Source organism: Balaenoptera borealis (assembly GCF_965194805.1).
Source record: "Balaenoptera borealis genome assembly, chromosome: X".
Lineage (NCBI taxonomy): Eukaryota > Metazoa > Chordata > Mammalia > Artiodactyla > Balaenopteridae > Balaenoptera > Balaenoptera borealis.
In genome coordinates this window covers 109,130,232-109,158,174 of record NC_138881.1, presented here as the reverse complement: position 1 = coordinate 109,158,174, position 27,943 = coordinate 109,130,232, and the positions used below count along the sequence as shown (strand labels likewise).

At 39.5% G+C, this 27,943-nt stretch overlaps 1 protein-coding gene across 1 annotated transcript in view; it reads left to right on the top strand.

Annotated features, from left to right (window-relative positions):
• The first annotated feature begins 819 nt into the window (after positions 1-819).
• LOC309620164 (fibrous sheath-interacting protein 2-like) overlaps positions 820-27,943 on the top strand; it is a 74,154-nt gene continuing 47,030 nt past the window's right edge. Inside the window, 9 exon segments of the mRNA XM_082376225.1 lie at positions 820-1,032; positions 1,320-1,412; positions 4,579-4,773; positions 5,514-5,603; positions 6,298-6,346; positions 7,035-7,300; positions 7,304-7,354; positions 8,065-8,175; positions 8,260-8,360. Of these exon segments, the coding sequence (XP_082232351.1) occupies positions 832-1,032; positions 1,320-1,412; positions 4,579-4,773; positions 5,514-5,603; positions 6,298-6,346; positions 7,035-7,300; positions 7,304-7,354; positions 8,065-8,175; positions 8,260-8,360 (1,157 nt within the window). The 5' untranslated portion in view covers positions 820-831.

The window sequence follows — 27,943 nt, the reverse complement described above, 5'->3', positions numbered from 1 at the left end:
ATGGGATTGTAAAATGGCATAACCACCATGGAAAACAGTAGAGATCCTCAAGAAATTAAAAATACAATTACCATATGATCCAGCAATCCCACTTCTAGGTATATATCCAAAAAGTTTTGAAGTAGGGTCTCAAAGAGACATTTGCACACCCATGTTCATAGCAGTACTATTCATAATAGCCAAGAGGTAGAAGCAACCTAAATGTCCATTAATGGTTGAATGGATAAAGAAAATGTGATATATACATATAACAGAATATTATTCACCCTTCAAAGGGGAAGAAATCATACCACATGCTACCACACATATGAACCTTGAAGTCATTATACTAAGTGAAACAAGCCAATCACAAAAAGACAAATACTCCTTGATTCCACTTATATCACTTATATAAGGTATCTGAAGTATTCCAATTCATAGAAACAGAAAGCAGAATGGTGGCTACCAGTGGCTGGGGGGAAGGGAGGAAAGGAAAACTGTTTAATGGGTATAGCGTTTCAGTTTTGCAAAATGAAAAAGTTCTGGAGATCTGTTGCATAACAATTTGAATATATGTAATACTACTGAACTGTACACTTAAAAATGGTTAAGATGGTAAATTTTATGTTATGCATTTTTAGCACAATAAAAAGATGCATGAAAGAACATGGAGACAAAGTACAAATTCCCAACAAACCAAGTGCAGCCTCGGCTCTCAATGTATTTACCCGGGCGACCACTGTCTCGGCTGCCCAGACTGGATGTGGGCGTAGAGCGGGAAAGGGGTGCGTGAAGAGAAGGAATGAAGACTGCTTGCTGCGCCCCAGCCCCCGGCCCCCTGGGGGCTGACGGATGGCCATGGATCTGTACCTCAGCAACTGCTATAACACTGCCCAAGCCGCCGCCGCTAAGGCGGCTGCCAGCAGCCTAACTGCCGACAGGGAGCAGTGCAACTCCGTGAGTGGCGACCAGTTGGTCCTCCTCCGGGATCCGGGGCTGGTCTCGGAAGGGAAGGAGGGCGGGCAGACGGAAGAGGGGGAGATCTCAGCAGAGGTGGGGACGGGTCTTTGACGCTTGGTTTCTGGCTCCCAGGCCCCCCGCAGTTAGTGCCTAGAGCTGCCTCTGGCCTGGATTAGCTCTGAATGGTGCTCAGAGATAGGATTGGTGACCAGGGTAAACTGGGAGGCCTTCCAGGTTGTCAGCAGGGCGGGTTCTTTCAACCCTGAGTGTGTGATTCTTTGGTTTATTTGGAGGTATTAGCCCATTGAAGCTTAAGTAGATTGGTCTAAACTAAAAGAATAGTTCTAGAAAAAAAGAAACTTTCTAATTATATCTGACAGAGCTCTCAAAAAAACCCCATTCCAGAGGTGGGAGCCGCTCATCTATTGAATCTTCCTCTTGGGGTCAAGCTGCCTACAAATTTAAGTGAAAAGGTAAACTAACTTTTAATAGTGCTGAAGTGATTTTCTTGACTGTTTTCAGCTTGCTATTAAACTTGAAACACTGCTATGACTTTGCTTTGAGTCAACTTCAATTTCACACACCAAGTGAAGTTAAAATGAGTTGAAGTGTTCAGTGTCTGAACCTCACTCTAATGATAGAAGCCCCCATGATATGCCTCAGCCACCCAATTCAGCTTTATCTCCAGCCCAGAGCCTCAACTCTGAAAGGTCAGGGTCTTTTCTGCCTACCCACATGCACCATGCTAATTCCTACTTCTGTGCCTTTGTTCTTCTGGCTCCTGAAACCTGGCATGCACTCCTCCCCTTCCTGACCTTTAATTTGAGCCATCTTTCAAGAGCTACTATATGAAGCCTTTCCCCAGTGTCCCAACCCCCAACTGTCTCATTTTTCCTTAGAATTTACATTGCCCTTGGCCTGCACTATCTCACTCAGCACTGAAAGTACTATTACTGGTTCAGAGTGCTGCACTCACATTGTTACACATTTTAAGTCCTCTGCCTAACACTCCGCACACTGTCCTTAGCTTTAGGCCAAGCCTGAAGGAGGTTGAGAACTCTCTGGTTGAGTGTGTGCTTTGATCACAATAGCAAAAGGTTCTACAGGAATATTTATGACATCCTTACCCTTCCACTCTCTAGGGTGTCATCAAGGATGAGTACAGGGCTCCTTGGTATTTCTGATATTTGTCTAATATATATGATTTTTTAAAGTTTTATTGCTGGAAAACAATATAATTTCTATTTTCAAAACCAATATGTTCTACCCACTCCCATGAATTAGCATTCCTAAAACATACTCAAAGCCTATTTCACTACTAGTGATAACACTCCTTTTTACTTTGTAAAATGTAGCCCCCTCTGTTGGTTTCTTCCTCAAATACCTTTTATTTGCCATATTTATATTGTTACTCTGTTATTCACTTGTTAGCTACTTCTTATTTCCTGATTTTTTTCCATACTTAATTATACTGATTTGCTGTATATTATATTGATTCCCCCAAAACGTATGCATTTATTTTTTTACATATAAATTTATTTATTTATTTTTGGCTGAGTTGGGTCTTCGTTGCTGTGCGCAAGCTTTCTCTAGTTGAACCAATTGGGGCTACTCTTCTTTGCGGTGAGCGGGCTTCTCATTGCGGTGGCTTCTCTTGTTGCGGAGCACGGGCTCTAGGAGTGCAGGCTTCAGTAGTTGTGGCTCGCGGGCTCAGTAGTTGTGGCTCGCGGGCTTAGTTGCTCTGTGGCATGTGGGATCTTCCCGGACCAGGGATCAAACCCGTGTCCCCTGCATTGGCAGGCAGATTCTTAACCACTGCACCACCAGGGAAGACCAAAACGTATGCATTTAATCATGGTCAGGTACTATATTCAACTCCTGTAAAGACTAACTTAGTGGGATCCTTCTTTGTCTTTTGGCAAGATCTCCTCAAGGAAGTAAGACTTTATATTTACACATTTAGTTGGTTTTTTTTCAACTTACTTTACCCTCATGACCACCTTTTAAGGTGAAGCTATGACAGGTAGATGGTGGCAGAGTTTAGACCAGAACCACAGTCTCCTGATTTCTTAGGCCACGCTCCTTCACCTGACCTTGCTGCTTCCTGAACTGCAAACCACTTTAGCAGAGCACTACAGAAACAGGGAATTTAAAGGTCTTTCATATTATTTTGAATGCAAGTGTAAGGGGAATTATAGTATTCTACTGTCTTCTTTTCAATAAGATTAAAATATAACAATGTGGGACTTCCCTGGTGGCGCAGTGGTTGGGAGTCTGCCTGCCAGTGCGGGGGACACGGGTTCGAGCCCCGGCCCGGGAGGATCCCACGTGCTGCGGGGCGGCTAAGCCCCTGCGCCACAACTGCTGAGCAACACCCGCCTGCCACAACTGGAAAGGGCCCGCACGCAGCAGCGAAGATCCAATGCAGCCAAAAATAAATAAATAAAAATAAATTTATTTAAAAAAATATATATATATATAACAATGTAATGTACCTGTCTAGCTATTCATTAATCCAAACCTGACAACTGATCCTATTACTTCAACATTTTTTAATTGAAGTATAGCTGATGTACAATATTATATGTTACAGGTGTACAACATAGTGATCCACAGTTTTTAAAGGTTATACTCCATTTATAGTTATTATAAAATATTGGCTATAGTCCTTCAACATTTGATAGTAAACTTATTCCCAAGTAATTTATCTATAAATTAATTTGCTTATTAGTATACTATACTTGAGTAGCACCTGTTCACAAACTCCTTAAATTGGTTTTATTGTAAAGTAAATAGTAAATACTTTGCCAATTAACCTTGACATTTTGCTTTCAAGAAAAGATATCACATTAAGTGAAAAGAACAATTTGCATACTTTTAAAAGTCTGCCCTATGATCTCCCACTGGCAGGTAGTGATGACATAATAAATTCTTCTGTTCAGGGAAACCAATTATTTTGATTGACAATAGAAAGCTTACCCTGGCCTTAATGAATGGATTTGTTCTTTCCTGATAGGTCAGTAGCCAAGGTTTGGTCAACACATGCCAACACCAACAAAAGTCAACATCTAAAAGAAGCAATAATCAACCCACTAACTGCAACACTGTTTCAATTGCCATCACTGCTGATTTTTGTTTCTCTTCTAGGAAAGCTATGGGCTTCCTGTTTAGTTTCACTGTAACTTAAATCATTGCCCAGAAGGATGTCTTTCTTTGCCTTTTTAAGGAGACATTGGTAGTCAGGGAATCCAGCTTCCTTATATAGGTCCCTTGCGAGAGACAAGAGGCTGGCATCAATCAAGCAGTCAGAAACTTACAAAAGAAGCTTTTAAATGGAAAAACAAAGCTAAAACCCATCATGCCCCTTCCTGTCTGCTCCTCTGCTCATATTTAGTATCCTATCTACCTTGCAGGAACTCTTAGGGCCACATCTCAGTGTCCAGGAATGGGATTGAGGCTGAGGCTGCCACCTCCAGCCTAAAGTCAGCTCTGATAGAGAGGAAGAGAAAGGCATTAGATTTACCCAAATCAGCCCATTGTCTGTATTCCCTCACTTCAGATTCTTCTTGCATGTTTTATTTTCAACAAACAGCCTATTCAACAAATTGAGGTTTAAAAGTGTGATTTCATTCATTTTACACATGTAGTACTTTTGAATCTGTGTGTTTGCAGCTTTATCAGCCTTCTTATGACTTTAACCTGACTGATCCTTATTGTCAACTTTTGGAAACCAGCTATAAAAGCCTGCACGATCCACATTTAAAAATATACTATAGGCGAAAGGATATCCTGAGGAGATTAAAGAAAGGCAGGTATGTCACCAGCAATAATAAGGTGGGTTGAATCCTGCTTCCTGTTAACCAGCAAAAACCTATGGACTTGATAGACGCTTGCTTCTGTACTTCACTGGGAGCCTGTGTCAACTTTTAATTGAGCAATAAAGAATACCTAACAGAAAACTCAATGAATTACTCAGTATTTGAGTAAAGAGAAATCAGGTGGCTGTTTCTAAATAAAATTAATTGTTCCCACTTGATTTTTTTCTTTGATAAAAGCAAAAGATAAGCACCAAATGATTTGAATATGTAAAGACATATACATACACATTTATTTATTTATGTATTTTCTCTCAGCAGCATTATTAGTGCCTTTCCTCTGGCTCTAAAAGTAATAATGGCACTGTATACCTGTCAAGGAATATTTCCTATACCCTTTGAGAAGACTAGAAACAAAATGGAAACCTAGCAGAATACAGCTTGATAGAATAAATTCTTCTGAAAGTTAACATCATTATTATACTGGTGTTTTAATAACAAATTCATTGAGCATAGTAAATTCTTGATTATGATGTGAACCATATTATTGAAATAATATTATTTAGGTAGAAATTTCCTGGTGATAAACCACCGTAGAGAGATACTGCCTTCCAAATTATTACCAAAATATGCTATCACTACCCTTGATCCCAAAATTGTTACTAAAATGAATGTTCTTATGACTCTCTTCTCTGGAAAGTTTCATGATTGTTACAACTTTCTATGTATATATTTGGTTTTTGGTTTTTGATTTTATAGGTTGTATGTACCTTGAAGGAATTGAATAAGTACAGGCAGTATCTCACCAGTTTAAAATTACACTTTGAAATAAACTATATAAGAGAACAAGTAAGTTAAACACTTAAATTTGTTTTACTTGAGGCCTGTAAGAAAGTTTTTATGTAGGTTGTAGAAAAAAGGTTTGGTCTTATACAGAATATTTTCTTATGATATTCTGATCTAGAAGTATTAAGGTAACAAATCAAAAAATATCTCTAAATATCTATGAGATAAAAATGAGACCTCTGCCTTTCACTTACAGAGAAATTTTCACTTATCTGGCGTGGAGCCACACTAGACTTAAATGCAGGTTAATTAACCATTTGTAAACTATAGGAAGTTTACAAAGCCCTAAACATAAGAAGGCATATCAAAGGACAGGGTTATTTCTGGCCAATATAAAAACTTTTAATTCTTTTTTCTCTCTCAGAAAATGATTGAAAAACAAGTAAATAAGTTGTATGAAACCAAGAGAGCCTGTGACAATTATGACAATACACAGTTCCAAGATTGGCTGTTACAGGAAAGTATACAAACAACTCCAGACCAAGAGCTGTTAATAAAGCAGAGGTATGACCGAAGTTACTGCATTTTTTTGCGGACATACTGTGGACCCCAGAAAGTTGTAAAAGTACTAGAAATAATTGAAAGCAGAATGAAAAAAGTATTAGACACTATTTAATCTCCTGTAGTCTTCAATGTGGAGAGAAAGGAAAGGAGATTAAGAGGTAACAGGGATTGGGAACCTTGGTACCATGGCTAGGGAGGAGAGTTTCTACCTGAGAAACTGGAGTCACTAGGGAGCCCAAGAGGTAAGACAAACTGATATTTGAAGAACAATTCCAAAGTACAGATCCCTGACCTTGGGAAACCCAAGTCCACAGTAACAGAGGAAAGAAGGTGTCATTAGCACATTTCAAACTTAAGTTTAAGGAAATTACTGCAAGATCAAAAAGAGAGAGTTGCCATAACTTCATCTGATGATAATATAAACAGGTGTTATTCCCCAACCAACTGTGTATGTTCATTCAGCTATTACCCACACACATTCAATGTTACCATTCAACGGCCAAGCCCATGCCCCAGGAGGCAAAGCGATGAATTATATATAGTTCCTCCTCTTTCTCCTTTATCAGGGATGGGGGCCAGTTCCCCATCACCTGGCTCTTATATTTCATGGATTCATGTCATGATATGCCAGAATATATACTGATTCACCAGAGTGGCAGACTAGTAGTCTACAGACCTATCTATACATGAGAGGTTGTTCAAGGACTTGGGAATTACAGAGAGGCCAGTACCCACTTATTTTTTAAAGGAAATTCAAATCTACTTGTTTTTTGAAGTCAGTCCTTAAGTTGATTTCAGCTGTCTTTGGAAACTCATGTTCTCAGAACTCCTGAGTTATGACTAATCCCCCGTGTAAAATGCTTGTAATAATCACTCTGTTCTATATTTTGCCATTGTCCCAGCCACAATAACAGAGTCTGATCAAATGAGTACATCATGGTGAGTTGGTGGATCTGACTAGCTTAAAAGTCCCTGAAAATCTCTACGTTTCCTGTAGTTCAAGAAATAAAAAGCAACCCAGAAGGTGGTTTGGGAATGTCAGAATAGATAATACCATCATAAGGGAAACACCCAATTTATCTTCACTTATATTTACACTTTTACTTAGATATTTAGATATGATTAGTAGGGAATTAAACAAGCTTGAGCACATGGCAGAAAAGCAGAACATACTCCAGATAAAGGAAGAAGAAAGATGACATTGGGACCACATTAGAAGAAAACTTAGTCTCTGTAGACAAATTGAAGAGGTGAGAAACACCAAATTTTAAATGTTGATGGGAAAATTGTGCATGATTGTTTTATTTATAAACATTTTTAGCAGTCCCACCATATTACCTGAAGTTATTTCAGGTCTAAAAAGTAAACCGCTGTTTATAATTTTTTAAAATACTAAACTGCTATTAATCTTGTATCACTGTTATAACAGACAAGCTTTTACTTAATACAGTGAGACTGATACCACATATTATATATCCATCACAGTACAGTCACACTTCATCTGCTCTTAAAGTTTTAGAATTTAACTCTAGTGAAAAATAACCATGCCTGTATTCTCACTCCTCAACATTCAGACAAGGCTACTTGTTTAGGTTCTCTGTCAAAATACATTTAAGGTCAACAGATTACATATGATAATCCCCCAAATCCATAAGAGAAAGTCCCCTTGCCAGCATCTTTTTAGACCCATCTTTGGAGCCGGGCTTATGTTTGAATTGTTTCCAGTAACAAAATAATTTCCTTCCTTTTGCCATTCTGTTGCATCCACCAATACATTCTGAATTAAAAAAGCAGTAAGATAAGCCCATTCTAAAGCCAATGTAAGATTTTCATTATGGTTGTCCAAATTTCTGTAAGGCCCTTGATTTGACCTAATTCACTTACTGACAAAAACAAAACAAAACAAAAAAAGATTATGAAAGAGAACCCCTGCTGACTACCGTGACATTGCGCTCCTTAGGAATGGAAAACAAAAGAAATGTTACTTCTGACAAAGATTGGAGAAGAAGCAAAAAGAGAAGCAAGAGTTGAGGAACAGAGTAGAAAAGTCAAAGAAGAAGCTCACCAGAAGGTAGAGTGAGCTTTGACCAATAACTTGGGCTATTTTGAGGACAGGCTTTTGCCAATTTTGATATTTTAAAGTGTGAATTTTCAGAAGTGGCCTAAACTCACAAGGATAGCTATTGATGGAGAGAGCGAGTCTGGTCTGAACCTGGACTTCAAGGGCTGGTCTGAAATGGGACCAGTCTCCAGAAAGTAGGCAATGAGTTAAATTAGATCTAGTTATTAAAATATATTCTTCATGCTGGACAACAAAAGGAAACTTACCCTTATTACCTTCCTAGCTTTGTACTCTTTGTGACTTTAGAAATCTCAAGACAGGAATGAGGGCTCCCTTCAAATGTACCATCATATTTGAAGTGTCTGTTTTGCATTTCCAGTGGCAAGTTGATATTAAATTTTTAAACATATTAAATATATATTTTTAATATTTTAGAAACAAGCACTTCTAGAGAAAAATTTTCATTTACAAAAAATGCAAAGGAATGACCTTCAGAGAGAAGGATCGGAGGAAAGTACATTTGAAAACAAAAGTCAAGATGAAACAGAAGGTGAGAGAGAGACAATAAAAGACAAAGTAGGTAAACAGAATATGCATAACTAATATTAAATATTGGTGGCTTTGTAAAACCCCTCTATGTGCTTATATAGTGAGGTCACAAAGCCCTTGCAAAGGGAAATCCTAGAAGCTCACACTACCTGTGCCAGGCACTGTGCAAGGCACTTCCCAGTTACAGGTCAAGATGTAGAGAATGTACAGACACCCACACACATACACAAAATATTATTATATTACAGACATTATAACAAATTAAACATTTCTGTAAAGTGGCTCAGTAGACAAGACTGCCTTTACTAGAAGTTTAAAAAGGAGCCAGTAAGAGGAGACAGAATGACAACAACAAAAAGACAGAGAGAGAGAGTTATATAGAGAGAAAAGGAGCCAGTAAGATAAAACATTACCAAAAAAAATAGACTGAAACAAAGAGGGAGACAATGAAAGAAAAATGTAGAAAAAACAGAAGAAAAATTTTAAGTGAGGTCCGCTAAGAACAGATTATACAAAACAGAGTAAGCTAATAAGAGAAAGAGAAAAAGAAGTTTGAAGTAGAAAAAAGAAGAGACATTTAAAATATCCTAAGCAAGAAACAGAAATAGAAAGAAAGACCAAAAAGGTTAAAATGGAAGAGGCAGGGACTTCCCTGGTGGTCCAGTGGTAAAGAATCCACCTTCCAATGTAGGGGACAAGGGTTCGATCCTGGGTCGGGGAACTAAGATCCCACATGCTGTGGGGCAGCTAAGCCCCCGTGTCACAACTACTGAGCTCACACTCCTCAATAAGAGAGCCCACATGCCACAAACTACAGAGCCCATGTGCTCTGGAGCCCGTGCACCACAACTACAGAGCCCATGCGCTCTGGAGCCCACACACCACAACCAGAGAGAGAAAACCCACACACCACAACTAGAAAGAAGCTCACACACCACAACAAAGAGCCTGCACACCAAAATGAAGATCCTGCATGCTGCAACAAGGCCCGACACAGCAAAAAAAAAGGAAGAGGCAGTAAGAAAAGATGATACACAAAGAAAGAATGAAATGTAAAGAGTGAGAGAGAGGAAGAAAATGAATGAATAAGAGAGAAAAAGAAAGAATATTGATCAGAAGAAGCCAGTAAGAAAATACACACACACACACATACAGGATGAGGGAGTGGAAGGAAGACAAAGGCAAAGAAACAAATAAGAGACAGAAAAAGACAAGGAGTATGAGGAAGAAAGGCAAACAGACAAAGAAAAGAGAGAGAGTGAAAGAAAGGGAGCAAGAAAAAGACATACAGACAAAAATAGAGGAACGAAGAGGTAGGAGGGAGGGAGATAGAGAAGAAAGAAGTTTAAAAAGGATGAGTGAGTAGGAAAAGGTAAAATAAAGAAAAATAATGTGAGAGTGAGAGAAAATTTTGAAAAGTGGAACCAGTAAGAAAATCAAATACAATTTGGGGGAGGGGGCAGTGACAGAGACAGAGGGAAAAAATGAGTAGTGAAAGAAGACAAATAGAAGAGACAGAAAGAGAGAGACTTTTAAAAGGAGAAGCCAGTAAGCAAAACCAGTACAATGAAAATAGACTGAATGGGAGAAAAGGATACAGTAGGAGAGGGAGAATAGGAGGGAAAGAAAATATTAAAATGGAGGCAATAAATAAGGCAGTAAAAGAAAATATGAAAATAAAACAAAAAAGGAAGAAAAAGAAAAAAGACAAAGAATGAAATGAAAAGAGGAGACATAGAGGCACAGAGCAAAAAGGAGAGGAGAAAAAGAATGGTACAGTAAGGAATGAGAAGGATTTAAAAAGTTACAAAGGAGAGTAATGTTAAATGGGAGGGAGCAAGAAGGAGGGAGGGAGGATGGGTGGATGGAAGGAAGAAAATATGAACATACTTCAAAAAGGAAGAGCCAGTAGCCAGTAAGAAAGACAGTACAAGAAAATATAGAAAGAAACCATGGAAGAAAGAAAGAAGGGACAGAGAAAGAGAGAGAAAAGAAACATAGAAAGTAGGTAAATAAGATGAGTTTACAAAACAGGAGCCAGTAAAAAGGCAGGACAAAAAAGATAGAAGAAAAGAAGAGAGAGAGGGAGAAGGAAAGAAAACAGTTTGAAAAGAGAAGCCTGTAAAAAGAGAATAAAATAGGAAGAAAGAAAGGGAGGAAGGCAGGCATGCAGGCAGGCAAAGAAAAGAGAGAGAGTGAAAGAAAAGGCGTGACAAGGAGCTACTGAGAAAGGGAATAAAGGAAGAAAGGAAGGAAGGAAAGAAAAAAAATTTTTAAAGAATGAGTCAGTAGGAAAAAGTAAAATAAAGAAGAGAGAATGTGATTGAGTAAGAGAGAGACTTGGAAAGGAGTCAGAAAAAAAACTGTAAAATAAACATGATAGGTAGATAATAGATAGGTTGAACCAACTTTTAAAAGAATAACCCAGGAATAATCGAGAGTACAAAACAAGGTAGCAGATGAGAGAAAGAAAGAGAAGGAAAGAAAAAAAGTTTAAGAAGAGGAGCCCTTAAAAGTGAGTTAAAAAGGAGGGGGAGGGACAGGGAAAGAGGGAAAGGAGGGAGATGGGAAGACAAAATGGAAAGAAACAGGATGAAAGGGAGCACATAAAAGACAAAGAAAAAAGCAGAAAAAGAAAGAAAGAAAAAAGGAAGGGAAGTTTTTAAAGGATGGGGAAGTAGGAAAAGTGAAATAAAAAAGAGGGAATGTGATTGTGTAAGAGAGAGGCTTGGAAAGGAGGAGCCAGTAAGAAATTCAAGTACAATTTGGGGAAGGGGGGCTGTTTAAAAAGGAGACTTCAGAGGGGGGAAAAAGACTGTTAAATAAACATGATGGGTGATAAATAGATAAAAGACAGAAGTTTAAGAGGAAGAGCCCATAAAGAGTGAGTTTAAAAAAAAGGCAGGAAGGAGGAAGGAGGGATAAAGGAAGTGAGGAAGACAGGCTAGAGAGAAAGGTAAGAGTGACGGAAGGAAAGTAAAGAAAACAGAAACAGAAAGTGAAATAAAAACAAGAAAATGAAGGAGAAGGAAAAACTAAGTTTAAAAGGGATGGGACAGTATGAAAGAATAAAATAAAGGGGAGAGAGAGAAGAGAGCAGGAGAGAGAATTGAAAAGGAGGAGCAAGTAAGAAAATCAAGTACAATGTGGGTGGGGGAAGTTTTGAAAAGTCAATAAAGAGAGTTAGAAGAGAGATGAGGATGACTGATACCTAGATAGGTAGGTATATAGATAAGACTCTAAAGAGGAAAAGCCCATAAGAAAGTTAGGACAAAAAAGATAGAAAGTTATTTGATAAAGGAGGCAAGTATATACAGTGGAGAAAAGACAGCCTCTTCAATAAGTGGTGCTGAGAAAACTGGACAGGTACATGTAAAAGTATGAAATTAGAACACTCCCTAACTCCATACACAAAAATAAACTCAAAATGGATTACAGACCTAAATGTAAGGCCATACACTATCAAACTCTTAGAGGAACATAGGCAGAACACTCTATGACATAAATCACACCAAGATCCTTTTTGACCCACCTCCTAGAGAAATGGAAATAAAAACACAAATAAACAAATGGGACCTAATGAAACTTAAAAGCTTTTGCACAGCAAAGGAAACCATAAACAAGACCAAAAGACAACCATCAGAATGGGAGAAAATATTTGCAAATGAAGCAACTGACAAAGGATTAATCTCCAAGATTTACAAGCAGCTCATGCAGCTCAATAACAAAAAAACGAACAACCCAATCTAAAAATGGGCAGAAGACCTAAATAGACATTTCTCCAAAGAAGATATACAGATTGCCAACAGACACATGAAAGAATGCTCAACATCATTAATCGTTAGAGAAATGCAAGTCAAAACTACAATGCGATATCATCTCACACCGGTCAGAATGGCCATCATCAAAAAATCTAGAAACAATAAATGCTGGAGAGGGTGTGGAGGAAAGGGAACCCTCTTGCACTGTTGGTGGGAATGTAAATTGATACAGCCACTATGGAGAACAGTATGGAGGTTCCTTAAAAAACTGCAAATAGAACTACCATACGACCCAGCAATCCCACTACTGGGCATATACCCTGAGAAAACCATAGGTCAAAAAGAGTCATGTACCAAAATGTTCATTGCAGCTCTATTTACAATAGCCAGGACATGGAAGCAACCTAAATGTCCATCGACAGATGAATGGATAAAGAAGATGTGGCACATATATACAATGGAATATTACTCAGCCATAAAAAGAAATGAAATGGAGGTATTTGTAATGAGGTGGATGGAGTTAGAGTCTGTCATACAGAGTGAAGTAAGTCAGAAAGAGAAAAACAAATACCGTATGCTAACACATATATATGGAATCTAAAAAAAAAAATGGTCATGAAGAACCTAGTGGCAAGACGGGAATCAAGACACAGACCTACTAGAGAATGGACTTGAGGATATGGGGAGGGGGAAGGGTAAGCTGTGACAAAGTGAGAGAGTGGCATGGACATATATACACTACCAAACGTAAAATAGATAGCTAGTGGGAAGCAGCCGCATAGCACAGGGAGATCAGCTCTGTGCTTTGTGACCACCTAGAGGGGTGGGATAGGGAGGGTGGGAGGGTAGGAGACGAAGAGGGAAGAGATATGGGGACATATGTATATGTATAACTGATTCACTTTGTTATAAAGCAGAAACTAACACACCATTGTAAAGCAATTATACTCCAATAAAGATGTTTTTTAAAAAAGTATATGTAAAAAAAATAAAATAAAATAAAATATTTTAAAAAAAGTAGAAATCATTAAAATAAAGACAGAAAGAAGGTGACTGATAGCTGGATATAGAGTCAGCCAGCTAGGCAGGAGGATAGGTAGAACTGATTTTTAAAGGAGAAGGCAGTAGTAAAGACAAAAGAAAAAGGTATAAAGAAAAGGAGAGGGAAAGAAAGGAAACGTTTTGAAAGAGGAGTAGTATAAATTAAGCAAAAGAAGAACGAAAGGAAGGAGGAAGGGAAGAAAGAAGGAAAGGGGAGAGAGAGAGAAAGAAAGAGGGATGAAAGGAGGAGGAGACAGGAATGGACAGAAGGAGGGAGAAACGAATGAAAAAGGACAAGAGGGAAAGGGTGGGTGGATGGATGGTGAAAGGAAAGGAGGAAGCAGGAGGAAGGAAGAAAGAAATGAGGAAAGGAAAAGGATTAAGGGGCAGGAGATAGTAAGGGAGGAGGAAGGGATGAGAGAAGGAATGAAAGAAAGGAGGGAGGAAGGCAGGCATGCATGCAGGCACAGAAAGAAAAGAGAAAGACAGAGACCATGAAAGAAATGGAGTGAGGAAAAGACAGAGAAAGGGTAGGAAGGGAAGGAAGGAAGGAAGAAGGAAAGAAGGAAGGGAGAAAGTAGAGAGCAGGGAGAGAAAGATCTAAAAGAGAGGAACTCAGGTAAAATCCAATAAAATAAAGATAGATGGATGGATGATATCTAGGTAGTTTGGCAGGTTGATGGATAGATAGGTAAGTAGACAGGGTTTTATATGGAAGATGTGGTAAAAAAAAAAGTCAGTATTAAAAAGATAAAAGGAGAGAGAGTGAAGCAAAGAAAAAAGTTTAAAAGAGGAAACCTGTTTAAAAAAAAAGTCTAAGAGGGAGAGAGGGAAGAAGAGAGGGAGGGAGGAAGGAAAGGAGTAGAAAGGAAGGGAAGAAGGAGGTAAAGAAGGCAGGAAGTAGGGGGAGGTAGGGAGGGAAGGAGGAAGACAGGCAGGCACTAAGTTTACAAGGGATGAGTCAGTAGAGAAGAAGAGTTAAAGAAGGAAAGAGAATGTAAGGGTGAAAATGCAGGAGCCGTTACAAAACTCGAGAATAGTCATGTGGTGGTGGACAGAGATTTTAAAAGTAGGAGTCAGAAAAACAAAGACAAAAATAAGGACAGAAAGACAGATGATTGATAGCTGAATAGATAGGTAGGTAGGCAGTTATACAGATCACAGGTAAGTAGCAAGGTAGGTAGGTAGATAATTTTAAAAGTGGAAGCCGGTAAGGAGGAATGTATGAAAAAGAGAGAATGAGAGAGTTACAGCAGGAAGAAAAAAGTGTTAAAAGGGGAGCCAGGACAAATGGTAAAAGCAAATATATATGGAATCTAAAAAAAAATGGTCATGAAGAAACTAGGGGCAAGACGGGAATAAAGATGCAGACCTACTAGAGAATGGACTTGAGGACACGGGGAGGGGGAAGGGTAAGCTGTGACAAAGTGAGAGAGTGGCATGGACATATATACACTACCAAATGTAAAACTGATAGCTAGTGGGAAGCAGCCACATGGCACAGGGAGATCAGCTCGGTGCTTTGTGACCACCTAGAGGGGTGGGATAGGGAGGGTGGGAGGGAGGGAGACGCAAGAGGGAAGAGATATGGGGATATATGTATATGTATAACTGATTCACTTTGTTATAAAGCAGAAACTAACACACCGTTGTAAAGCAATTATACTCCAATAAAGATGTAAAAAAAAAAAAAAAGGGGGGAGCCAGCAGAAAGAGAGTAAAAGGAGAATGGGAGGAAGGAAGAAATGAGGGACAGAGTAAAGAAGGTAAGAGGAAGTAAGGGGAAAAAAAGGAGAAAGTAATGAAGGAAGACTGGAGGGAAGGAGAGAGGGAAGGAGGGAGTAAAGATAAAGAAGGAAGGAGGAAGGGAGGAAGGAAGGAAGATGGGAAGAAAGGATGATGGAACAGAAGTAGGAAATAAGAAAGAAAAGAGGTTTATAATGATGAGTCAGTAGGGGAAAGTGTTACATAAAGCAGAAAAAGACAATGTGAGAGTGAGGGCGGGGGGAGCCAATAAGAAAATCAAGTACAATTGTGTGCAATGGAGGGGGGCGGATTTATAAAGTAGAAGTCAATTTTTTTAAAAGACGATACCAAAAAAATGGATAGATAGCTAGGTAGGTAGAGGGATAGATAAGTAAGGAGATAGATAGGTAGGTAGATAGATGATAGATAGACAGACAGACAGACACAAAGATAGATAGAACTGATTTGGAAAAGGAGAAACCAGCGAGAAGTCAGTACATAAAAGGTAGAGAGTTGGAAAGAGAAGAAATGAAAAACTTTTTAAAGTGGGTCAGTAAATAGAGAGTAAAAAGAAAGAGAAAAGAGAGGACAGGAGACAAGAGGGTGGGGGAGGGAGGGGACAGAAGAGGAAGAGGGAAGGGAAAAGAAACAGAGAAAAAGAAGTTTTAAGGGAGAGCAGAAAAGGCCTTTTTTAAAAAATGAGCAAGAGAATGTGTTCGAGAGAACGTTTATAAAGGACCAGCCAGTAAACATAGACAATGTGAGAGGGAGGAAGGAATGAAAAGTTTGTGAAGGAGGAGTCAGTAAGAAAAGCTCACAGTTCAGTTCAGTGATAAGATGAGGCTGTAACCTTCTCCCTCTGGGACAGTACATCACTTTAGCAGCCAGATTGCTCCTTCCATCTTCAACTGTTAACTTCTCCTTCCAGTAGGAAGAAAGTTTCAGGTAAGCATCTTAAACAGTGGCCACCTCAAATGCTTTTTGAAAAAGAAAATATAAAAGGATTTATGTTCACAGCATTACAGAGGTGAAAAGAGAATGAAGATGTCTATTTCACATATGAAATTGACTTACACCACTGTAAGAAGCCCATCACCTTCTACCACGTGGACACCAAGGGATACACAAAACTCTAATGAAAACCCAATTAGCACACATATAGTTTGAAATCCTCTTGTCTATTTCTAAACAATTAGAAACAGAAACGGTAGTCACCTTTTTCACAAATCGGGTATGGTTACCTCAGTCAGGCTCTGAGGCACAACCAAGAATTGTCAATGGCCACTGGGGGGTCTCCAGCACATGGCCTACAGGGCCTCCAGCACAGTCATTATGCTGGTCTGCATCCACACACAAAGAAAAAGCCATGTTCTTCTTGAGCAGGACGGAGGGATGGAGTTTTTCCCTTCTGCCAGAAGACAACTCTGTCCCCACAAGTATAACTTTAACTAGACAAGATGATATTATAAAAGTGATTGTCCTGCCTCCCCATCACATCTGTCCTAGCATTCCTCAACCTTGCCACTACTGGCATGTTGTGCTGGATAACTGTTTGTTGTGGGGACCGTCCTGTGCATTGTAGGATGTTTAGCATCATCCCCAGTCTCTATCCGCTAGATGCCAGGAGCAGATCCCCCTCCCCAATTTGTAGCAATCAAAAATGTCTCCAGACATGTCCAAATTCCATTATCCCCTGGGGTACAAAATTGCCTCCCATTGAGACCCACTACCTATCCTCTCTAATTCCTTCCCACAACCCCATATACAGATTAGGCTATGGCTCCCTCCTGTTGGGCATGAGAGGATAAATAGAATCTATCTTGAATAACTTTGTCATCGCCACTATTAAAAATAAATCTTATTGTGTTTTTTTAAGCTTCTTATCCAAAGATCAAGGAAATGAGTATCACTGCCGGTCACCAGAAATTACACCAAGGACAAAAACGTAATTGTAATATTATGATTAGAAATACTAAAATAGTAATTTGTGTAAAGACTGGATTTGGTACTGATTGCTTCTGCTTATAATGTGGATAAATCCTCCGTCCTCTGTTATAAATGATGGATTTTGAGTAATGCTTACCAACAATGCTACAGCCGCGCTTGCGGTCCTAATTACTCAGTTGGAGTCACTGTCTCCACACGCCTCTGAGCAGGACAGCCCACGTTTTGCAGCTGACAACTCTGCAAGCCCAGTGCACAGCCCTGTCCCCTCCACACACAGCCCCTGCTCCTGATCTCATTTCTGTACTTTTCCATTCCCAACAAGATCCCAAAGCATTTTTTTAGGCTGTGCTTCACTGGCTGCTGCCACCACAGCTGTTATACCTTGCTCAGCAGTTCTGCCTCCTAGGGAAGCTCATTGGTTTCACCTGGAGCATCAACCTTGCAAATTGCTGACTGGAGGTGCTTGCTACTGATGTTTCTGAAGCCTATGGTCCTAAAGACCTCGCGAGGATCAAGACCCGGACCAGTGCTTTCTCTCAAAACCCTACCCTTCCTTAGGCTTTGGACTTTTCAGGCCTGAAGTAACTTGTCACTTTGCTAGCAGCAGCAATATTTCATTCTGCCACATATTTTTCTGCAGCAGTGGAGCGTGCAATCAGTGTCACCACTCTTATTCCCCTGTTCCTTTTAGAACTGCCCAACTGAGTAGTAGCTGTTGCCATTTTAACATTTCAACCTACTTCTTGAGTTGGCTTCTTTAGCACATGTAGGGCTAGCACTATTTGCTGGATCTAAGTGCCTTCCTTCCTTTTGTTTTCTGGCTCAGTCATTGATTTTTTTAACATATTCCTCTAGATTCTGCCTTTGTGGGGTCCCCAAAATGGCTCAGACCTTCAGAGAGCCTCCCATTGTTCTGCTTCTTTCCCAAAGATGTTGTCTGGGGCAAGAGGTGTGGCTTATGTTCTTACTCCTTTACGTGTCAGCAGTATGGGCATCACCAGGGCACTTATTAGAAATGCAGATTCTCAGGCCCCACCCCAGACCTACTGAGTCAGAATCTGCATTTTCATAAGATCCCCAGTGTATCATATGCACATTAAAGTTTGGGAAACACTGGCTTCCATGACCTCATGGAGGTGGAATAAAGTAAGGGGGCTTGGATGACGTTTTTGTCCTCTGCCTTCTCTGGTCTTCAGAGAGATGACCTTATCTCCACTGAGATAGTGCTTGGCCTGCTGTCATTCACAGTTGACTTGGCCATCACTGCCATGACTCACGGTCTAGTCTCACTGGGCTTAGTAGAACCCTCTGGCTTTCCCATTCCACCTCAGTTCTGGCTGGCTGCTCCACTAACACTGGGGATGGAGCCCTCTTACCCCCAGCCCGGTGACTCCCCATGGCAAGCTTCCCAGCTAGACTCTCAGCCCTTTCTGGGCCATGTGTATACCACATGGGAACCAAGAGTGGCTTAAGAAAGCAAAACCTCAAGGGGAAATAGGGAGAGGTTGGTAAAAGGGTACAAATTTTCAGCTATAAGATGAATAAGCTCTGAGGAGCCGATGTATAACATGGCAACTATAGCTGAAAACACTGTTTTGTATAATTAAAACTTGCTAAGAGAGTAGAACTTAAATGTTTTCAACAACAACAACAAATGTAAATATGTGAGGTGATGGATGTGCTAATTAACTAAATGGGGGGAATCCTTTCACAGTATACATATATATCAAATCACCACAATGTATACTTTAACTATCTTACAATTTTATGTCAGTTGTAAGATAGTTAAGGCAGAACTTCAGAGAGAGCCTTGCTCTGCCTGACCACACTGTATTGCAAGGTTTCTGGGTCATGCCCCAGGTGAGGAGGAGGAGGCAGGGGTGGGGGTAGCCGAAGAAATCTCTTTCCAGAGTCCAAAACAGAGAGCAGAGCAATAGCTCTTCTTTTCTCTCCATATTAACCTCAGTTATCTGAAGCACCAAGGCCCAAATGTGAAGCCCCATCTGACTTGTTTGCTCTCCAGCCTCTCCCACCACCTTTCCATTTTCCCACCATCTCTGAGCTGCTAAAGGAGTGGACTTTTTTCCCCCTAACTTTCCTTAAGTCAAATCCCTTCTTTCTGAGCCCAGATAACTGTTATTGGTGGGCTTAGGGTATCTCCAGTACACTAAAGGAGAATTTTCTAAGTATTCCAGGCTCTTGCTACACAAAAAAGAAGATAAAATTTAGGGAAATTCTTGAGACAATTGCATGGCTTGCAGGTCATACTGTCTTGGCTGTGTCATCATATTTGGGGATGACAGGTGCTGAATATTACCTGGGTGTTTATCGTGGCATTCCTCCTGTTAAAAATTCTAACCTCCCCTCCCCTAGCTCCACCCCCAGGCGGGTGGATGCCTATGGAAGACTAGGGTAGAGGTCTTGTACTTAGAGAGTCAAAAATGAAAAAAATAATATACAATTTAAAAAATAGCCCTGTTGCATAATGGCTGTTTCGCATCTGTCAAGCCCCAAAAGTGAGTACAGCAAAAGATGGTCTCCAGACCTACATGTAGAAGGCATGATCACTGTAAAAAGTGTAAAATACAGAAAAACATGCAATATATGTAATGTGACAACCTAATAAACTTGGGCAAAAGGCATGAACAACCATTTTACTGAAGACATACAGATGGCAAATGAGCACACAAAAAGCTGTTTAACATTATTAGTCATTAGGGAAATATAAACCAAACCACAATGAGATAACATTATACACCCTGTAAAATGTCTAGAATTTAAGTAACTGACCATACCAAGTATTTGCAAGGACGTGAAGCAACTAGAACTCTCTGACATTGCAGGTGGGAATGTAAAATGGTACAACCACTGTGGAAAACATTTTGGCAGCCTAAGTTAAACTTACATCTACCACATGATTCAGTCATTCCACTCCTAGGTATGTACCCACAAGAAATGAAAATATATGTCCACATAAAGACTTGTACATCAACGTCCATAGCAACATTATTCATAATAGCCAAAAAGCTGGAAACCCAAATGTCCTTCAGCGGGTAAATGGATAAACTGTACTGCATCCGTACCATGGGATACTACTCACTAATAAAAAGGAATAAATTATTAATACAGGCAACAATATTGATGAATCTCAAAATAATTATGCTGAATGAAGGAAGCCAGATCACCACCCCCCCAAAAAAGATTAGTACATTCTGTTTGATTCCATTTATAGCAAACTCTAGAAAATGCAAACTAATTTATAGTGAAGCAGATCAGTGATTTCCTGGGGGACAGGAGTAGAGAGAGGGATGAACTATAAGGGGGCACAAGGAAACTTTTGGGGGTGATGTAAATGTTTATCTTGATTGTGGTGATGGTTTCATAGGTTTATATACATGTCAAAACTGAACACATGGTACATTTTAAATATGTGCAGTTTATTGTACTCCAATTATAATTCAATAAAGTTTTAAAATTAAATGACTTCTCTTTCATTTGCTATAGGACCATCTCACCATTTGTATAGTTCTGTAAATATTCCTGAAAAAGCATCACCCTCATTATCTTCTCCTCATGATGTAGAGTAACACAACAGAACAAAAGGTAGAAAGCTGTATGTCTCGGGTGCTTTGTATTGATCATTTATTTATCTGGTTAACTTTCCTGTCTATGGGATAGCCCCTTCACTGGCATGGTACTGATTGGTTAGAAATAATGGGGTTCTACACAAGTCTGGACCCTCTCCTTGGTAGTGAAGGTTCTGAGTCAGCTTCATGCTAAATGTACCATGCAGTTGAGCAGAAACTAACAAATATTCAATGATGATGATGATAGCTAACATTTATTGAGAACCTGCTGTGGGTCAGGTCCTGTGCTAAGCTAGAAGGAAGGAAAAGGGGGGAAAGTAGGTGACATAGGATACAAAGATGGAAAAGACATCATCACTGCTCTTGAGGACTCATCTTCCAGGGATCAGACACACATAAACAGAAGTGCTTACAGTCAAAGGAGAGAAGAGTTTTGATTTGTACAAAATGTAGAAGCACAGAAGATTTAGAGAATAGTCCTGCCAAGAGAAATTTAAAAAAGCTTTATAAAAGGAGGGCTTAATTGAATTAGGTCTTGAAACATGAGTGGGAAGCTTCCAGATGAGTAGATGTGAGGATATGGTGAGGCCGTATTGCAGACAGGCTTAAAGTGTTAAGTGAAGGCATGAAAGTTCAAGCCAGCAAAACCATGGCAGGGGAGGAAAGCAGACTAAAAAGGTAGGTTGAAGCCAGAACTTAGTATACCTTGCTGAGGTATGAATTTATTCTCTCAGTAGTAGGGAGCCAATGCAGGTCTTTGAGTAGGGGTGTGAAATAAGAATGATTTGGGTTTAAAAAGATAATCTGGGGCTTCCCTGGTGGCGCAGTGGTTGAGAATCTGCCTGCCAATGCGGGGTACACGGGTTCGAGCCCTGGTCTGGGAGGATCCCACATGCTGCGGAGCAACTGGGCCCGTGAGCCACAGTTACTGAGCCTGCGCGTCTGGAGCCTGTGCTCCGCAACAAGAGAGGCTGCGATAATGAGAGGCCCGCACACCGCGATGAAGAGTGGCCCCCGCTCGCCGCAAGTAGGGAAAGCCCTCGCACGGAAACGAAGACCCAACACAGCCATAAATAAATAAATAAATAAAAATTGTAAAAAAAAAAAAAAAGATAATCTGGTTGCAGTGTGCGAGAAAGATACATAGAGAGAAGAGATTAGAAGCAAGATAGTTTTTTTTTTGATAGGTAAGAAGTAGATTTATTTAGAGAGAAACACACTCCACAGACAGAGTGTGGGCCATCTCAGAAGGTGAGAGCGGCCCCAGGGTATGGGGTTGTCAAGTTTTTATAGGGGTGGGTAATTTCATAGGCTAATGAGTGGGAGGAGTATTCCAGCTATTTCGGGAAGGGGAGGGGATTTCCAGGAACTGGGCCACCGCCCACTTTTTTTTTTTTCAATGATACAAATTAATTTTTTTGTGGCCCCAATCACACAAAATAACCATGAAATAAGAATATTCACATATATGTTTCACCATGATCATTAACATAAATGACCTTTATGTATGTTGGATGATACGTTTGGTTTCTGAGAAGCAAGATAGTTTTGAGTCTACTGGGATAGTCCAGATAAAAATGATAAAGGCCCGAACTAAAGCAGTGACAATGAGGGTAAACAAGAGGCCACAGATTTAAGATATTTCAGAATCAGACTATGCCAGGATTTGGTGACTCAACAGATGAGTAGAACCAGAGAAAGGGAGATGACAATGATGATGATGATGATTTAATTTTTGTGTATGGGTTTTCTGTGCTCCCATAGTGCTGAGGCTTACCTCTATCTCAGAACTCATTATACTCCATCATATTTGTCTGTCTTTTCTACTGGATGATAAACTTCTTGAGGTCAGGAATTATGTATCTTATTTCAGTTCCAAGCCGTGTACTCAATAAGCATCAGATTGGATTAAACTAGCCTTATCTGAAATAAACGGAACAATTTTAAGCTTTCTGGAATGGAGCACTGGATGGATTGTTATGCCTTTAACCAGAATATGGAAGACAGAGAAGTAGCAAGTTTGGAAAGATGGGAGTACCTGGGTACATGATAAGCTTCATTTTAAACTAGTTAAGTTTAGGTACCTGTAAAAGATATCCAGTCAGAGGTTAATAATAGATATTAGCGTTGAGACCAGAGCTTAGGAGAGAAGTAGGGGATGAGGGGAAAGGGGAGATACTGTATTAATTTGATTGCTCTAGAGTCAGCAAAAGTCTCTTTTAGAAGGCTGAGTACTAACTAATTTTTTGTCTTGAATGTTAAACCATACAGAAAGATAGAGAAACAATTAAGACATCATACCCTTTAAATGATGGAGGTAAGAAAATGAACAATATTTGCAATTGCTCTGATATCTTCCAGTTAAATAATTAGTTTTATCATATAGTTTTCCAAGTTATGCTTTTTTCCCTGATTATAAAATCTATGATTAATTTGATAAAGGAAGATATAAAAATTATTCATGATTGTAAATATTAGTATCACACATTTTTGAGTGATTGCTGGGTGAATAGGCCCTTTGGAATTGGCAAAGAAAGCGTGGGGAAGTTAGACCCTCTGCTGTGGCTGCCTATATAAATTCCCAACATACTGCCATTAGGGAGTCCTAGTGCAGAGAATTCTCCCCATGAAGGTCTCTACCCTCTAATGCCATCTTTTCTCCCCAGACATAAAAATACATCCTGTTTCCCATCTGCCAGGACTGGACTAGAGGTTAGCTAAGTCTCTGTTAGCCTCTGCAAAAGATTCCCACGCATATCCTGCACACTCACCAAGAGCACTAGGACATCTCCACCTGGGCAGCCCACAAGCACCTCAGATCCAATATGTGTAAAACCAAATTCATCATCTTCTAGTCACCCCCAAACCCGTTCTCTGCTTCTCCTAATTTTATTCAGGTACAAGACCTGAGTCATCTTTGACTCTTTCCTACTGCTCATATTCTACATCCAAAAGTTGCCACCTTCTGTCCAATCCACCACCTTAAATTCTCTCATAACCTTCCCTTCCTTTCCATTCGTGCCACCCATGCCCTTAAGCACTGCAATAATTTGCCTCCAATCTCTTCTTCCTGTTAATCTATCCTGTGAATGTAATCTTCCTGAAATACAGCTTTGGACGTATAATTCCTCTACCAAAAAGTCCTCGGTGGTTCCCCCTTGCCTACTGAATGAAGTGCAAAACAGTTCATTCTAGGGCAGGGGAGTGGTGGGAGATTTAGCTGGCAAAGTAATTTAGGGCCAGAAGTTAGGGAGTTCAGGCTTGTCCCTGATGGCAGTGGTGGGCCACTGGAAGCTGGTAAGCAGGGGACTTCAAAAAAAGGCCTTTTATACTTGGAGATACTGCCTTAACTTCCATAAATAAATACATCGTTGACTATGGTAATTCTAGACATTATGGCAGCCCAACAAGGAGAACTATATCATTTTTTCTTATTTAAAGGTACCTCTTCTTTTCCCCCGAAATTACAAGTACTTCACTTCAAACTCCAGGTATTTCTGCAAAAACAGCAAATGTCTATAGACACTCTCTACAGGATACTTCAAAACAAGAGGCAAGTAACATTTCTTTTGTCCCAGATACAGACAGAACAAATGAAATATGAAATTATGATCAAGATTGGCATAACACAGTTTCATGTATTAAATGACAATTCAGAACAGCCTTATTCCCTGAAATTAACCACCCTATAGTAAGATTTTATAAAAATTGAAATGTGGGGCTTCCCTGGTGGCGCAGTGGTTGAGAATCTGCCTGCTAATGCAGGGGACACGGGTTCGCGCCCTGGTCTGGGAAGATCCCACATGCCGCGGAGCAATTAGGCCCGTGAGCCACAACTACTGAGCCTGCGCGTCTGGAGCCTGTGCTCCGCAACAAGAGAGGTCACAATGGTGAGAGGCCCGTGCACCGCGATGAGGAGTGGCCCCCGCTTGCCGCAACTAGAGAAAGCCCTCGCACAGAAACGAAGACCCAACATAGCAATCAATCAATCAATCTTAAAAGAAAAAAATTGAAATGTGAACCCACAGGAATAATCCTGTGCTACTTCAGACTTCCAGCGCTCATGGTTATCAGTTATGTTAGTGTTGCCATACTCTAAGTGTAGGGAATATCAGTAACAAGGTGTAAGCTAACAAAAGAAAAATGGTGAGCCTGAGAGTTTAAATGTGTTAAATAGATCCAAAATTTGAATATTTGTCTCAATTCTTAATAGAGATTTACCACAAACAACTTGAGTGTTCCCACTTAGCCCTTAGGTTATAGTCTTCCTAAATGATGAGCTTCAAGAGCTTCAAGGTCCATACCTATGCCCTGCAGAGGAATCAACATATTGGGTTTTTGTGAATCATTTCTCTTCTAGTGCTGATGGGTTGTGCAGAGACAGCCATACTGCCTCGCCCTATCCCCTTTGTGACCAGTGATCACTCATCTGACGGCGGGAAGTTGGCAACAGACATTCAGGGTACCTGGTCACAACATATATTACCTCTGTGGGTTGCCGATTTGTCATTCATTATAAGAATCAAATGTACCTCCTTGGCTCCGTTAGCACTGCATTAACTGGCTCACCTGTTCTAAAAAGTTAACATATATTGCCATATTCTGTGTTAAATGCATAGAAAGTGACAGACTCAATTATATATAACTCTTCAAATGTAGCATGTTAGCCACAATATGCTTCTCTATATAAACAAATATTTATAAAACACCTGCTGTGTCCAGGGCACTGTGCTACTGTGCTAACATCCATAATCTGTATGCTTAGTACCTGATTAAAGAATCTTCTTAACTACTTTAAGATAGTTTAGTAGTTGTACATCTGGAATTAATAACTTTTTTCACTAGCCTCACTATACAGTCAGAAAAAAAGTATTCTCTGAGTGTAGCATGAACGGCAAACTTAGTACTACATATGTTATCAAAAAAACGCAATAAACGAATTTAGACCATCTGTTTTTAAAGAAGGCTTTAAAATACATTGGACAATATGAGTAAATCAAATGGTCACAAATACCTAATTTATTTTGAGAAATAGCATGACCACTTTTATTACAATAGAATCCAATGCTATTTTCCAGCTTATTTCACCCATCCCATCAGTGTCAGGAAATGTACTTCTGGTGGCTTGTGTTCAGCTCTCAGGCCTGGAAAACAAATAAAGTCTACTCTGTTGGATTTATCTTCCTGTATAATTACCTAAGCAGGTAGAGCTCTTGGCCAAATCAAAGAGTCACATCCCTTGTGTGCAGAAAACCTGCTCTGTGCTTTCCAGCTCTCTCAAAACATTTTCCCTATAGTTAACTTTCTTTAAAAACCACACATACTCTTTTTAGCTATTCAACTGATTACCTTCCATGCTGATCAGTGCATTCCTCAGTTAGTTAATTTTAGTATACTAATGAATTCTATAAGCCTTTGAATTCTGTAAGTAATGTATGTAATGTAAACCAAATGAAACACGTGTATATTATAAATGGACTTTTTAAATCACTTTATTAAATTTCTGTGAGAAATAGATGATGTTCAAATTCTTTGAAAACTCATTTGAGGATTTTCTTTGTTTTTTCTTTTGGCATGTATAGGTGACATATGCTGATTTGAATGGGGAAAAGGCCAAGAAATCGAGCTTAAACTATGAGTCAGGTAAACATTAACAATAACTATTAAGGAAATCCTGCAATCCATTCATGCATTCATTCAACTAACATTTATTGAGCTTTTGCTACATGCCATGCACTATGCTAATTATTGAACACACGAAGTAGAGAAGCCATGGTCCCTATCCTGGATTTTACAGTTTAGCATAGAACAGTCATGCCAGTAATCACAATCCAATATGATAAGTGCAATAAAGGAGGTATATACAAAGTCCACTCTCCATAGGGAAGCCAAGGAAGCTTTTACAGAATGTGCCACAATTGAGCTGAGACATGAAGGATAAGAAAGAATTTTCTAAGCAGACAAATGGAAAGAGAACCTTCCAGGAGAAGGGAATACATTTACCGAGATATATACATTAGCGCATAGTGGGTTTGTGGAAATAGTTTTTTTTTCAGAATTGCTTTAACTAAAAGTTCAAGTTAGAGAATTACAGAAGATGAAGCTTGACTGGTAGATAAGTGTTGGATCATTAAGATTCTGGTAAGCTGTGCCAGGAAATCTACCTTTTATCCTGTTATCGAAGGGCAACTATTGAAGAATATTCGCAGGAGCATAATATGGTCAGATTTTGCCTTTTCTGCTCACAGACACAGAAAACAAACATACGGTTACCAAAGGGGAGAGTGGCGGGGGGGGAATAAATTAGGAGTTTGGGATTAACAGGTACACACTACTATATATAAAATAAATAAAAAACAAGGATCTACTATATAGCACAGGGAACTATATTCAATATCTTGTAATAACCTATAATGGAAAAGAATCTGGAAAAGAATCTGAATCACTTTGCTGTACACCTGTAACACAACATTGTAAATTAACTAGACTTCAAAAAATGACCAAAAAAAAGAAAGAAAAAAAAGAATTTGCCTTTTATAAAAAAGGAAAGTGGAAGTAGACGTGAAGAGACTGGAGGCAATGAGACAATAAAAATAACAGCATATTGAACACTTACTATGTACCAGGAACTATACTAAACTATATTCTCTCATTTAACCCTCCCAACAATAAAAGTATTTTTATCTAACATTTTACACATAAGTAAACTAAGTCTCAGAGTGGTAAATTATCATGCCCAAGATTTCACATAATATGTGGCAAAGCCAGGGTTTTAACCTAGGTCTATCTTACTCAACCAATCCTAACTGCAATACCATACTGCCCCTCATTACAATTAAGAGGCTATTACAATAGTCAAGGCTAGAAATGAGTCCTGAACAAAGTCAGTGGCAGTGAGGATGAAGAGCTGGGCACAGATTTGACTCAGACTAAGAGGGTCGAATGGATGAGATTTGGTTACTGATTGAATATGGGGGAAGAATGAATTGAAGACAACTCCCAGATTTCTAGTCTGAGCAACTTAATGGATAGTGAATAGTGGCGCCATTCAGTAGACAGGCAATACAGAAAGATGAACAAGTTGGGAAGAGAAAAAATTAGTTCAGCTTTGAATATGTTGAGTTTGAGATGCCTGAAGGCATCCAA